Raw genomic sequence first — 13,778 nt, 5'->3', positions numbered from 1 at the left:
CCTGTCCCTGTCCCTATCCCTGTCCCTGTCGCTATCCCTGTCCCTATCCCTGTCCCTGTCCCTTTCCCTATCCCTATCCCTATCCCTGTCCCTATCCCTGTCCCAGTCCCTGTCCCTGTCCCTATCCCTTTCCCTGTCCCTGTCCCAGTCCCTGTCCCTGTCCCAGTCCCAGTCCCTGTCCCTGTCCCTATCCCTGACCCTATCCCTGTCCCTGTCCCTTTCCCTGTCCCTGTCCCAGTCCCTGTCCCTGTCCCAGTCCCAGTCCCTGTCCCTGTCCCTGTCCCTATCCCTGTCCCTATCCCAGTCCCTGTCCCTGTCCCTGTCCCTATCACTATCCCTGTCCCTTTCCCTGTCCCTGTCCCAGTCCCTGTCCCTGTCCCTATCACTATCCCTGTCCCTTTCCCTGTCCCTATCCCTATCCCTGTCCCTGTCCCAGTCCCTGTCCCTATCCCTGTCCCTATCCCTATCCCTGTCCCTTTCCCTGTCCCTGTCCCTATCCCTATCCCTATCCCTGTCCCTGTCCCAGTCCCTGTCCCTGTCCCTGTCCCTGTCCCTATCCCTATCACTGTCCCTATCCCTGTCCCTATCCCAGTCCCTGTCCCTGTCCCTGTCCCTATCACTATCCCTGTCCCTTTCCCTGTCCCTATCCCTATCCCTGTCCCTGTCCCAGTCCCTGTCCCTGTCCCTGGCCCTATCCCTGTCCCTGTCCCTGTCCCTCTCCCTGTCCCTGTCCCTATCCCTATCCCTGTCCCTATCCCTATCCCTAATGCTGTCCCTGTCCCTGTCCCTCTCCCTGTCCCTGTCCCTATCCCTATCCCTGTCCCTGTCCCTGTCCCTGTCCCTATCCCTGTCCCTGTCCCTATCCCTATCCCTAACGCTGTCCCTGTCCCTGTCCCTATCCCTGTCCCTGTCACTATCCCTGTCCCTGTCCCTATCCCTGTCCCTGTCCCTGTCCCTGTCCCTATCCCTGTCCCTGTCCCTATCCCTATCGCTGTCCCTGTCCCTGTCCCTCTCCCTGTCCCTGTCCCTATCCCTATCCCTGTCCCTGTCCCTGTCCCTGTCCCTATCCCTGTCCCTATGCCTATTCCTGTCCCTGTCCCTATCCCAATCCCGGTCCCTGTCCCTGTCGCTATTCCTGTCCATATCCATGTCCCAATTCCTATCCCCATCCCTGTCCCTATCCCTGTCCCTGTCCCTATCCCTGTCACGGTCCCTATCCCTATCCCTATCCCCATCCCTATCCCTGTCCCTATGCCTATTCCTGTCCCTGTCCCTATCCCAATCCCGGTCCCTGTCCCAGTCCCTATCCCTGTCCATATCCCTGTCCCTGTTCCTATCCCTGTTCATATCCCTGTCCCTGACCCTATCCCTGTCCCTGTCCCTGTCCCTGTCCCTGTCACTATCCCTATCCCTGTCCCTGTCCCTATCCCTGTCCCTATCCCTGTCCCTATCCCTGTCCCTGTCCCAGTCCCTATCCCTATCCCTGTCCCTTTCCCTGTCCCTATCCCTATCCCTGTCCCAGTCCCAGTCACTGACCCTATCCCAGCCCCAGTCCCTGTAACTATACCTATCCCTATCCTTGTCCCTGTCCCTATCCCTATCCCTGTGCCTATCCCTGTCCCTGTCCCTGTCCCTGTCCCTGTCCCTATCCCTATCCCTGTCCCTGTCCCTATCCCTATCCCCATCCCCATCCCTATCCCTGTCCCTATGCCTATTCCTGTCACTGTACCTATCCCAATCCCGGTCCCTGTCCCTGTCGCTATTCCTGTCCATATCCCTGTCCCAATCCCTGTCCCTGTCCCTGTCCCTATCCCTGTCCCTGTCGCTATCCCTGTCCCTATCCCTGTCCCTGTCCCTATCCCTGTCCCAGTCCCTATCCCTATCCCCATCCCTATCCCTGTCCCTATGCCTATTCCTGTCCCTGTCCCTATCCCAATCCCGGTCCCTGTCCCTGTCCCTATCCCTGTCCATATCCCTGTCCCTGTTCCTATCCCTGTCCATATCCCTGTCCCTGACCCTATCCCTGTCCCTATCCCTGTCCCTGTCCCTGTCCCTATCCCATTTCCCTGTCCCTTTCCCTGTCCCTATCCCTATCCCTGTCCCAGTCCCAGTCCCAGTCCCTGTCCCTATCCCAGTCCCAGTCCCTGTAACTATACCTATCCCTGTCCCTATCACTATCCCTATCCCTATCCTTGTCCCTGTCCCTATGCCTATCCATATCCCTATCCCTGACCCTGTCCCTGTCCATATCACTATCCCTGTCCCTATCCCTGTCCCTGTCCCTATCCCTGTCCCTATCCCTGTCCCTATCCCTGTCCCTGTCCCTGTCCCTATCCCTATCCCTGTCCCTTTCCCTGTCCCTATCCCTATCCCTGTCCCTATCCCAGTCCCAGTCCCTGTCCCTATCCCTATCCTTGTCCCTGTCCCTATCCCTATCCCTGTCCCTATCCCTGTCCCTGTCCCTATCCCTATCCTTGTCCCTGTCCCTATCCCTATCCCTGTCCCTATCCCTGTCCCTGTCCCTATTCCTATCCCTGTCCCTGTCCCTATCCCTGTCCCTGACCCTATCCCTGTCCCTGTCCCTATCCCTATCCATATCCCTATCCCTGACCCTGTCCCTGTCCATATCACTATCCCTGTCCCTGTCCCTGTCCCTGTCCCTATCCCTATCCCTGTCCCTTTCCCTGTCCCTATCCCTATCCCTGTCCCAGTCCCTGTAACTATACCTATCCCTGTCCCTATCCCTGTCCCTGTCCCTATCCCTATCCCTATCCCTATCCTTGTCCCTGTCCCTATCCCTATCCCTGTCCCTATCCCTGTCCCTATCCCAGTCCCAGTCCTTGTCCCTATCCCTATCCTTGTCCCTGTCCCTATCCCTATCCCTGTCCCTGTCCCTGTCCCTGTCCATGTCCCTGTCCCTATTCCTATCCCTGTCCCTGTCCCTGTCCATGTCCCTGTCCCTGTCGCTGTCCGTGTCCATATCCCTGTCCCTATCCCTGTCCCTGTCCCTATCCCTATCCCTGTCCCTTTCCCTGTCCCTATCCCTATGCCTGTCCCTATCCCAGTCCCAGTCCCTGTCCCTATCCCAGTCCCAGTCCCTGTCCCTATCCCAGTCCCAGTCCCTGTAACTATACCTATCCCTGTCCCTATCCCTGTCCCTGTCCCGATCCCTATCCCTATCCTTGTCCCTGTCCCTGTCCCTATCCCTATCCCTGTCCCTATCCCTGTCCCTGTCCCTATTCCTATCCCTGTCCCTGTCCCTATTCCTATCCCTGTCCCTGTCCCTATCCCTATCCATATCCCTATCCCTGACCCTGTCCCTGTCCCTATCCCTATCCCTGTCCCTGTCCCTGTCCCTATCCCTATCCCTGTCCCTTTCCCTGTCCCTATCCCTATCCCTGTCCCTATCCCAGTCCCAGTCCCAGTCCCTGTCTCTATCCCTATCCCTGTCCCTTTCCCTGTCCCTACACCTATCCCTGTCCCTATCCCTGTCCCTGTCCCTATCCCTATCCCTGTCCCTATCCCTGTCCCTGACCCTATCCCTATCCCTATCCTTGTCCCTGTCCCTATCCCTACCCCTGTCCCTGTCCCTGTCCCTATCCCTATCCATATCACTATCCCTGTCCCTATCCCTGTCCCTGTCCCTGTCCCTATCCCTATCCCTATCCCTGTCCCTTTCCCTGTCCCTATCCCTATCCCTGTCCCTATCCCAGTCCCAGTCCCTGTCCCTATCCCTATCCTTGTCCCTGTCCCTGTCCCTATCCCTATCCCTATCCCTGTCCCTATCACTGTCCCTGTCCCTGGCCCTATCCCTATCCCTATCCCTATCCCTGTCCCTGTCCCTGTCCATGTCCCTGTCCCTGTCGCTGTCCGTGTCCATGTCCCTATCTCTATCCCTATCCCTGTCCCTATCCCTGTCCCTGTCACTATCCCTATCCCTATCGCTGTCCCTATCCCTGTCCCTATCCCTGTCCCTGTCCCTGTCCCTGTCCCTGTCACTATCCCTATCCCTGTCTCTGTCCCTGTCCGTATCCATATCCCTGTCCCTATCCCTGTCCCTATCCCTATCCCTGTCCCTGTCCCTGTCCATATCCCTATCCCTGTCCCTATCCCAATCCCTATCCCTATCCCTATCCCTGTCCCTGTCTCTGTCCCAGTCCCGATCCCTATCCCTATCCCTGTCCCTGTCCCTGTCCCTATCCCTATCCATATCACTATCCCTGTCCCTATCCCTGTCCCTGTCCCTGTCCCTGTCCCTATCCCTATCCCTGTCCCTTTCCCTGTCCCTATCCCTATCCCTGTCCCTATCCCAGTCCCAGTCCCTGTCCCTATCCCTATCCTTGTCCCTGTCCCTATCCCTATCCCTGTCCCTATCACTGTCCCTGTCCCTGGCCCTATCCCTATCCCTATCCCTATCCCTGTCCCTGTCCCTGTCCATGTCCCTGTCCCTGTCGCTGTCCGTGTCCATGTCCCTATCTCTAACCCTATCCCTGTCCCTATCCCTGTCCCTGTCACTATCCCTATCCCTATCGCTGTCCCTATCCCTGTCCCTATCCCTGTCCCTATCCCTGTCCCTGTCCCTGTCCCTGTCCCTGTCACTATCCCTATCCCTGTCCCTGTCCCTGTCCGTATCCATATCCCTGTCCCTATCCCTGACCCTATCCCTATCCCTGTCCCTGTCCCTGTCCATATCCCTATCCCTGTCCCTGTCCCTATCCCTGTCCCTGTCCCTATCCCGGTCCCTGTCCCTTTCCCTATCCCTGTCCCTATCCCTGTCCCTATCCCTATCACTGTCCCTGTCCCTGTCCATATCCCTGTCCCTGTCTCTGTCCCAGTCCCGATCCCTATCCCTATCCCTATCCCTGTCCCAGTCCCTATCCCTGTCCCTATCCCTGTCCCTAACCCTATCCCTATCCCTGTCCCAGTCCCTATCCTTGTTCCTATCCCTGTCCCTGTCCTTATCCCTATCCCTGTCCCTATCCCTGTCCTTATCCCAATCCCTGTCCCTGTCCCTATCCCTATCCCTGTCCCTATCCCAGTCCCTGTCCCAATCCCTGTTCCTATCCCTATCCCTGTCCCTATCCCTGTCCCTGTCCCTATCCCTATCCCTGTCCCTAACCCTGTCCCTATCCCAGTCCCTGTCCCAGTCCCAATCCCTGTTCCTATCCCTATCCCTGTCCCTATCCCTGTCCCTGTCCCTATCCCTATCCCTGTCCCTAACCCTGTCCCTGTCCCTATACCTGTCCCTGTCCCTATCCCTATCCATATCCCTGACCCAAACCCTGGCCCTATCCCTATCCCTATCCCTGTCCCAGTCCCTATCCCTGTCCCTATCCCTGTCCCTAACCCTATCCCTATCCCTGTCCCAGTCCCAGTCCCTGTAACTATAACTATCCCTGTCCCTATCCCTGTCCCTGTCCCTATCCCTATCCCTATCCCTATCCTTGTCCCTGTCCCTATCCTTGTCCCTGTCCCTATCCCTACCCCTGTCCCTATTCCTATCCCTGTCCCTGTCCCTGGCCCTATCCCTATCCCTGTCCCTGTCCCTGTCCCTGTCCATGTCCCTGTCCCTGTCGCTGTCCGTGTCCATATCCCTGTCCCTATCCCTGTCCCTATCCCTGTCCCTGTCCCTATCCCTATCCCTGTCCCTTTCCCTGTCCCTATCCCTATCCCTTTCCCTATCCCAGTCCCAGTCCCTGTCCCTATCCCAGTCCCAGTCCCTGTAACTATACCTATCCCTGTCCCTATCCCTGTCCCTGTCCCTATCCCTATCCCTATCCCTATCCTTGTCCCTGTCCCTGTCCCTGTCCCTATCCCTATCCCTGTCCCTATCCCTGTCCCTGTCCCTATTCCTATCCCTGTCCCTGTCCCTATCCCTATCCATATCCCTATCCCTGACCCTGTCCCTGTCCCTATCCCTATCCCTGTCCCTGTCCCTGTCCCTATCCCTATCCCTGTCCCTTTCCCTGTCCCTATCCCTATCCCTGTCCCTATCCCAGTCCCAGTCCCTGTCCCTATCCCAGTCCCAGTCCCTGTAACTATACCTATCCCTGTCCCTATCCCTGTCCCTGTCCCTATCCCTATCCCTGTCCCTATCCCTGTCCCTGTCCCTGTCCCTATCCCTATCCCTATACTTGTTCCTGTCCCTATCCCTATCCCTGTCCCTATCCCTGTCCCTGTCCCTATTCCTATCCCTGTCCCTGTCCCTGTCCCTATCCCTATCAATATCCCTATCCCTGACCCTGTCCCTGTCCATATCACTATCCCTGTCCCTGTCCCTGGCCCTATCCCTATCCCTATCCCTATCCCTATCCCTATCCCTGTCCCTGTCCCTGTCCATGTCCCTGTCGCTGTCCGTGTCCATGTCCCTATCTCTATCCCTATCCCTATCCCTATCGCTGTCCCTATCCCTGTCCCTATCCCTATCCCTGTCCCTATCCCTGTCCCTGTCGCTGTCCGTGTCCATGTCCCTATCTCTATCCCTATCCCTGTCCCTGGCCCTATCCCTATCCCTATCCCTATCCCTGTCCCTATCCCTGTCCCTGTCCCTGTCCCTGTCCCTGTCCCTGTCACTATCCCTATCCCTGTCCCTGTCCGTATCCATATCCCTGTCCCTATCCCTGTCCCTATCCCTATCCCTGTCCCTGTCCCTGTCCATATCCCTATCCCTGTCCCTGTCACTATACCTGTCCATGTCCCTGTCCCTGTCCCTGTCCCTGTCCGTGTCCATATCCCTATCCCTGTCCCTATCCCTATCCCTGTCCGTGTCCATATCCCTGTCCGTGTCCCTGTCCCTGTCCCTGTCCCTGCCCTGTCCCTATGCCTATTCCTGTCCCTGTCCCTATCCCAATCCCGGTCCCTGTCCCTGTCCCTGTCCCTGTCCCTATCCCTGTCCCTGTCCCTGTCTCTATCCCTATCCCCATCCCTATCCCTGTCCCTATGCCTATTCCTGTCCCTGTCCCTATCCCAATCCCGGTCCCTGTCCCTGTCCCTATCCCTGTCCATATCCCTGTCCCTGTTCCTATCCCTGTCCCTGACCCTGTCCCTGACCCTATCCCTGTCACTATCCCTATCCCTGTCCCTATCCCTGTCACAGTCCCTATCCCTGTTCCAATCCCTATCCCTGTCCCTATCCCAATCCCTATCCCTATCCCTATCCCTGTCCCTGTCTGTGTCCCAGTCCCGATCCCTATCCCTGTCCAGATCCCTATCCCTAACCCTGTCCCAGTCCCTATCCTTGTTCCTATCCCTGTCCCTGTCCCTGTCCTTATCCCTATCCCTGTCCCTATCCCTATCCCTGTCCCTATCCCTGTCCCTGTCCCTATCCCTATCCCTGTCCCTAACCCTGCCCCTATCCCAGTCCCTGTCCCAGTCCCAATCCCTGTTCCTATCCCTATCCCTGTCCCTATCCCTGTCCCTGTCCCTATCCCTATCCCTGTCCCTAACCCTGTCCCTGTCCCTATACCTGTCCCTGTCCCTATCCCTATCCATATCCCTGACACAAACCCTGGCCCTATCCCTATCCCTATCCCTATCCCTGTCCCAGTCCCTATCCCTGTCCCTATCCCTGTCCCTAACCCTATCCCTATCCCTGTCCCAGTCCCAGTCCCTGTAACTATACCTATCCCTGTCCCTATCCCTGTCCCTGTCCCTATCCCTATCCCTATCCCTATCCTTGTCCCTGTCCCTATCCTTGTCCCTGTCCCTATCCCTACCCCTGTCCCTATTCCTATCCCTGTCCCTGTCCCTGGCCCTATCCCTATCCCTGTCCCTATCCCTGTCCCTGTCCCTGTCCCTGTCCATGTCCCTGTCCCTGTCGCTGTCCGTGTCCATGTCCCTATCTCTATCCCTGTCCCTGTCACTATCCCTATCCCTGTCCCTGACCCTATCCCTATCCCTATCCCTATCCTTGTCCCTGTCCCTATCCCTATCCCTGTCCCTGTCCCTGTCCCTATCCCTATCCATATCACTATCCCTGTCCCTATCCCTGTCCCTGTCCCTGTCCCAATCCCTATCCCTGTCCCTTTCCCTGTCCCTATCCCTATCCCTGTCCCTAACCCAGTCCCAGTCCCTGTCCCTATCCCTATCCCTATCCTTGTCCCTGTCCCTATCCCTATCACTGTCCCTGTCCCTGGCCCTATCCCTATCCCTATCCCTATCCCTGTCCCTGTCCCTGTCCATGTCCCTGTCCCTGTCGCTGTCCGTGTCCATGTCCCTGTCCCTATCCCTGTCCCTATCCCTGTCCCTGTCACTATCCCTATCCCTATCCCTGTCCCTGTCCCTGTCCCTGTCACTATCCCTATCCCTATCCCTGTCCCTGTCCCTGTCCGTATCCATATCCCTGTCCCTATCCCTGTCCCTATCCCTATCCCTGTCCCTGTCCCTGTCCATATCCCTGTCCCTGTCCCTGTCCCTATCCCTGTCCCTGTCCCTATCCCGGTCCCTGTCCCTGTCCCTGTCACTGTCCCTGTCCCTGTCACTATCCCTATCCCTGTCCCTATCCCTGTCCCTATCCCTATCACTGTCCCTGTCCCTGTCCATATCCCTATCCCTGTCCCTGTCCCTATCCCTGTCCCTGTCCCTATCCCGGTCCCTGTCCCTGTCCCTGTACCTGTCCCTGACCCTGTCACTATCCCTATCCCTATCCCTGTCCCTGTCCCTATCCCTGTTCCTGTCCCTATCCCGGTCCCTGTCCCTGTCCCTGTCCCTGTCCCTGTCCCTGTCCCTGTCCCTATCCCGGTCCCTGTCCCTGTCCCTGTCCCTGTCCCTGTCCCTATCCCTGTCCCTGTCCATATCCCTATCCCTGTCCCTGTCCCTGTCCCTATCCCTGTCCCTGTCCCTATCCCGGTCCCTGTCCCTATCCCTGTCCCTATCCCTATCCCTGTCCCTGTCACTATACCTGTCCCTATCCCTGTCCCTGTCCCTGTCCCTGTCCCTGTCCGTGTCCATATCCCTATCCCTGTCCCTATCCCTATCCCTGTCCGTGTCCATATCCCTGTCCCTGTCCCTGTCCCTGCCCTGTCCCTATGCCTATTCCTGTCCCTGTCCCTATCCCAATCCCGGTCACTGTCCCTGTCCCTATTCCTGTCCATGTCCCTGTCCCAGTCCCTGTCCCTGTCCCTGTCCCTGTCCCTATCCCTGTCCCTGTCCCTGTCCCTATCCCTATCCCCATCCCTATCCCTGTCCCTATGCCTATTCCTGTCCCTGTCCCTATCCCAATCCCGGTCCCTGTCCCTGTCCCTATCCCTGTCCATATCCCTGTCCCTGTTCCTATCCCTGTCCTTGACCCTGTCCCTGACCCTATCCCTGTCACTATCCCTATCCCTGTCCCTATCCCTGTCACAGTCCCTATCCCTGTTCCAATCCCTATCCCTGTCCCTATCCCAATCCCTATCCCTATCCCTATCCCTGTCCCTGTCTCTGTCCCAGTCCCGATCCCTATCCCTATCCCTATCCCTGTCCCTATCCCCATCCCTATCCCTGTCCCAGTCCCTATCCCTGTCCCTAACCCTATCCCTAACCCTGTCCCAGTCCCTATCCTTGTTCCTATCCCTGTCCCTGTCCTTATCCCTATCCCTGTCCCTATCCCTGTCCCTATCCCTGTCCATATCCCTGTCCCTGTTCCTGTCCCTGTCCATATCCCTGTCCCTGTCCATATCCCTGTGTCTGTCCCTATCCCGATCCCAGTCCCTATCCCCATCCCTGTCCCTATCACTGTCCCTATCACTGTCCCTACCCCTGTCCCTGACCCTATCCCTGTCACTATCCCTGTCACTATCCCTATCCCTGTCCCTATCCCTGTCACAGTCCCTATCCCTGTCCCTATCCCTATCCCTGTCCCTGTCTCTGTCCCAGTCCCGATCCATATCCCTATCCCTATCCCTGTCCCAGTCCCTATCCCTGTCCCTATCCCTGTCCCTAACCCTATCCATATCCCTGTCCCAGTCCCTATCCTTGTTCCTATCCCTGTCCCTGTCCTTATCCCTATCCCTGTCCCTATCCCTGTCCTTATCCCAATCCCTGTCCCTGTCCCTATCCCTATCCCTGTCCCTATCCCAGTCCCTGTCCCAATCCCTGTTCCTATCCCTATCCCTGTCCCTATCCCTGTCCCTGTCCCTATCCCTATCCCTGTCCCTAACCCTGTCCCTATCCCAGTCCCTGTCCCAGTCCCAATCCCTGTTCCTATCCCTATCCCTGTCCCTATCCCTGTCCCTGTCCCTATCCCTATCCCTGTCCCTAACCCTGTCCCTGTCCCTATACCTGTCCCTGTCCCTATCCCTATCCATATCCCTGACCCAAACCCTGGCCCTATCCCTGTCCCTGTCCCTGTCCATGTCCCTGTCCCTATCCCTGTCCCTAACCCTATCCCTATCCCTGTCCCAGTCCCAGTCCCTGTAACTATACCTATCCCTGTCCCTATCCCTGTCCCTGTCCCTATCCCTATCCCTATCCCTATCCTTGTCCCTGTCCCTATCCTTGTCCCTGTCCCTATCCCTACCCCTGTCCCTATTCCTATCCCTGTCCCTGTCCCTGGCCCTATCCCTATCCCTGTCCCTGTCCCTGTCCATGTCCCTGTCCCTGTCGCTGTCCGTGTCCATATCCCTGTCCCTATCCCTGTCCCTATCCCTGTCCCTGTCCCTATCCCGATCCCTGTCCCTTTCCCTGTCCCTATCCCTATCCCTTTCCCTATCCCAGTCCCAGTCCCTGTCCCTATCCCAGTCCCAGTCCCTGTAACTATACCTATCCCTGTCCCTGTCCCTATCCCTATCCCTATCCTTGTCCCTGTCCCTGTCCCTGTCCCTATCCCTATCCCTATCCCTATCCCTGTCCCTGTCCCTATTCCTATCCCTGTCCCTGTCCCTATCCCTATCCATATCCCTATCCCTGACCCTGTCCCTGTCCCTATCCCTATCCCTGTCCCTGTCCCTGTCCCTATCCCTATCCCTGTCCCTTTCCCTGTCCCTATCCCTATCCCTGTCCCTATCCCAGTCCCAGTCCCTGTCCCTATCCCAGTCCCAGTCCCTGTAACTATACCTATCCCTGTCCCTATCCCTGTCCCTGTCCCTATCCCTATCCCTGTCCCTATCCCTGTCCCTGTCCCTATCCCTATCCCTAACCTTGTTCCTGTCCCTATCCCTATCCCTGTCCCTATCCCTGTCCCTGTCCCTATTCCTATCCCTGTCCCTGTCCCTATCCCTATCAATATCCCTATCCCTGACCCTGTCCCTGTCCATATCACTATCCCTGTCCCTGTCCCTGGACCTATCCCTATCCCTATCCCTATCCCTATCCCTATCCCTGTCCCTGTCCCTGTCCATGTCCCTGTCGCTGTCCGTGTCCATGTCCCTATCTCTATCCCTGTCCCTATCCCTATCGCTGTCCCTATCCCTGTCCCTATCCCTATCCCTGTCCCTATCCCTGTCCCTGTCGCTGTCCGTGTCCATGTCCCTATCTCTATCCCTATCCCTGTCCCTATCCCTGTCCCTGTCCCTGTCCCTGTCCCTGTCCCTGTCACTATCCCTGTCCCTGTCCCTGTCCGTATCCATATCCCTGTCCCTATCCCTGTCCCTATCCCTATCCCTGTCCCTGTCCCAATCCCTGTTCCTATCCCTATCCCTGTCCCTATCCCTGTCCCTGTCCCTATCCCTATCCCTGTCCCGAACCCTGTCCCTGTCCCTATCCCTGTCCCAGTCCCTATCCCTGTCCCTATCCCTGTCCCTAACCCTATCCCTATCCCTGTCCCAGTCCCAGTCCCTGTAACTATACCTGTCCCTGTCCCTATCCCTATCCCTATCCCTATCCTTGTCCCTGTCCCTATCCTTGTCCCTGTCCCTATCCCTACCCCTGTCCCTATCCCTACCCCTGTCCCTATCCCTACCCCTGTCCCTATTCCTATCCCTGTCCCTGTCCCTGGCCCTATCCCTATCCCTGTCCCTGTCCCTGTCCCTGTCCATCTCCCTGTCCCTGTCGCTGTCCGTGTCCATATCCCTGTCCCTATCCCTGTCCCTATCCCTGTCCCTGTCCCTGTCCCTATCCCTATCCCTGTCCCTTTCCCTGTCCCTAACCCTATCCCTTTCCCTATCCCAGTCCCAGTCCCTGTCCCTATCCCAGTCCCAGTCCCTGTAACTATACCTATCCCTGTCCCTATCCCTGTCCCTGTCCTTATCCCTATCCCTATCCTTGTCCCTGTCCCTGTCCCTGTCCCTATCCCTATCCCTGTCCCTATCCCTGTCCCTGTCCCTATTCCTATCCCTGTCCCTGTCCCTATCCCTATCCATATCCCTATCCCTGACCCTGTCCCTGTCCCTATCCCTATCCCTGTCCCTGTCCCTGTCCCTATCCCTATCCCTGTCCCTTTCCCTGTCCCTATCCCTATCCCTGTCCCTATCCCAGTCCCAGTCCCTGTCCCTATCCCAGTCCCAGTCCCTGTAACTATACCTATCCCTGTCCCTATCCCTGTCCCTGTCCCTATCCCTATCCCTGTCCCTATCCCTGTCCCTGTCCCTATCCCTATCCCTAACCTTGTTCCTGTCCCTATCCCTATCCCTGTCCCTATCCCTGTCCCTGTCCCTATTCCTATCCCTGTCCCTGTCCCGATCCCTATCAATATCCCTAGCCCTGACCCTGTCCCTGTCCATATCACTATCCCTGTCCCTGTCCCTGGCCCTATCCCTATCCCTATCCCTGTCCCGATCCCTGTCCCTATCCCTATCCCTGTTCCTATCTGTGTCCCTGTCGCTGTCCGTGTCCATGTCCCTATCTCTATCCCTATCCCTGTCCCTATCCCTGTCCCTGTCCCTGTCCCTGTCCCTGTCCCTGTCACTATCCTTATCCCTGTCCCTGTCCCTGTCCGTATCCATTTCCCTGTCCCTATCCCTGTCCCTATCCCTATCCCTGTCCCTGTCCCTGTCCATATCCCTATCCCTGTCCCTGTCCCCATCCCTGTCCCTGTCCCTATCCCGATCCGTGTCCCTGTCCCTGTCACTATACCTGTCCATGTCCCTGTCCCTGTCCCTGTCCCTGTCCGTGTCCATATCCCTATCCCTGTCCCTATCCCTATCCCTGTCCGTGTCCATATCCCTGTCCGTGTCCCTGTCCCTGTCCCTGTCCCTGTCCCTGCCCTGTCCCTATGCCTATTCCTGTCCCTGTCCCTATCCCAATCCCGGTCCCTGTCCCTGTCCCTGTCCCTGTCCCTGTCCCTGTCCCTATCCCTGTCCCTGTCCCTGTCCCTATCCCTATCCCCATCCCTATCCCTGTCCCTATGCCTATTCCTGTCCCTGTCCCTATCCCAATCCCGGTCCCTGTCCCTGTCCCTATCCCTGTCCATATCCCTGTCCCTGTTCCTATCCCTGTCCCTGTCCCTGTCCCTGACCCTATCCCTGTCACTATCCCTATCCCTGTCCCTATCCCTGTCACAGTCCCTATCCCTGTTCCAATCCCTATCCCTGTCCCTAACCCTATCCCTAACCCTGTCCCAGTCCCTATCCTTGTTCCTATCCCTGTCCCTGTCCTTATCCCTATCCCTGTCCCTATCCCTGTCCCTATCCCTGTCCATATCCCTGTCCCTGTTCCTGTCCCTGTCCATATCCCTGTCCCTGTCAATATATCCCTGTCCCTGTCCCTATCCCGATCCCAGTCCCTATCCCCATCCCTGTCCCTATCACTGTCCCTATCACTGTCCCTACCCCTGTCCCTGACCCTATCCCTGTCACTATCCCTGTCACTATCCCTATCCCTGTCCCTATCCCTGTCACAGTCCCTATCCCTATCCCTGTCCC

The 13,778-nt window shown here is 57.5% G+C and overlaps 1 protein-coding gene across 1 annotated transcript; it reads right to left on the bottom strand.

The window, feature by feature from the left end:
- Positions 1-1,011: 1,011 nt before the first annotated feature.
- On the bottom strand, positions 1,012-12,638 carry LOC137310880 (U1 small nuclear ribonucleoprotein 70 kDa-like; the record flags this gene model as incomplete). Its single annotated transcript, XM_067978430.1, has 3 exons — positions 12,439-12,638; positions 1,568-1,717; positions 1,012-1,135 (listed from the first exon to the last, which is right to left on the bottom strand). Coding segments are annotated over exons 1-3 (474 nt in total), but the record flags the coding sequence as incomplete, so codon positions are not given.
- Between the last annotated feature and the right edge of the window lie 1,140 nt (positions 12,639-13,778).

This window comes from Heptranchias perlo, unplaced genomic scaffold (genome assembly GCF_035084215.1).
Source record: "Heptranchias perlo isolate sHepPer1 unplaced genomic scaffold, sHepPer1.hap1 HAP1_SCAFFOLD_285, whole genome shotgun sequence".
NCBI classification, from domain to species: Eukaryota; Metazoa; Chordata; class Chondrichthyes; order Hexanchiformes; family Hexanchidae; genus Heptranchias; species Heptranchias perlo.
The sequence above is the reverse complement of the archived record's forward strand: the minus strand, read 5'-3'. Positions and strand labels throughout refer to the sequence as shown.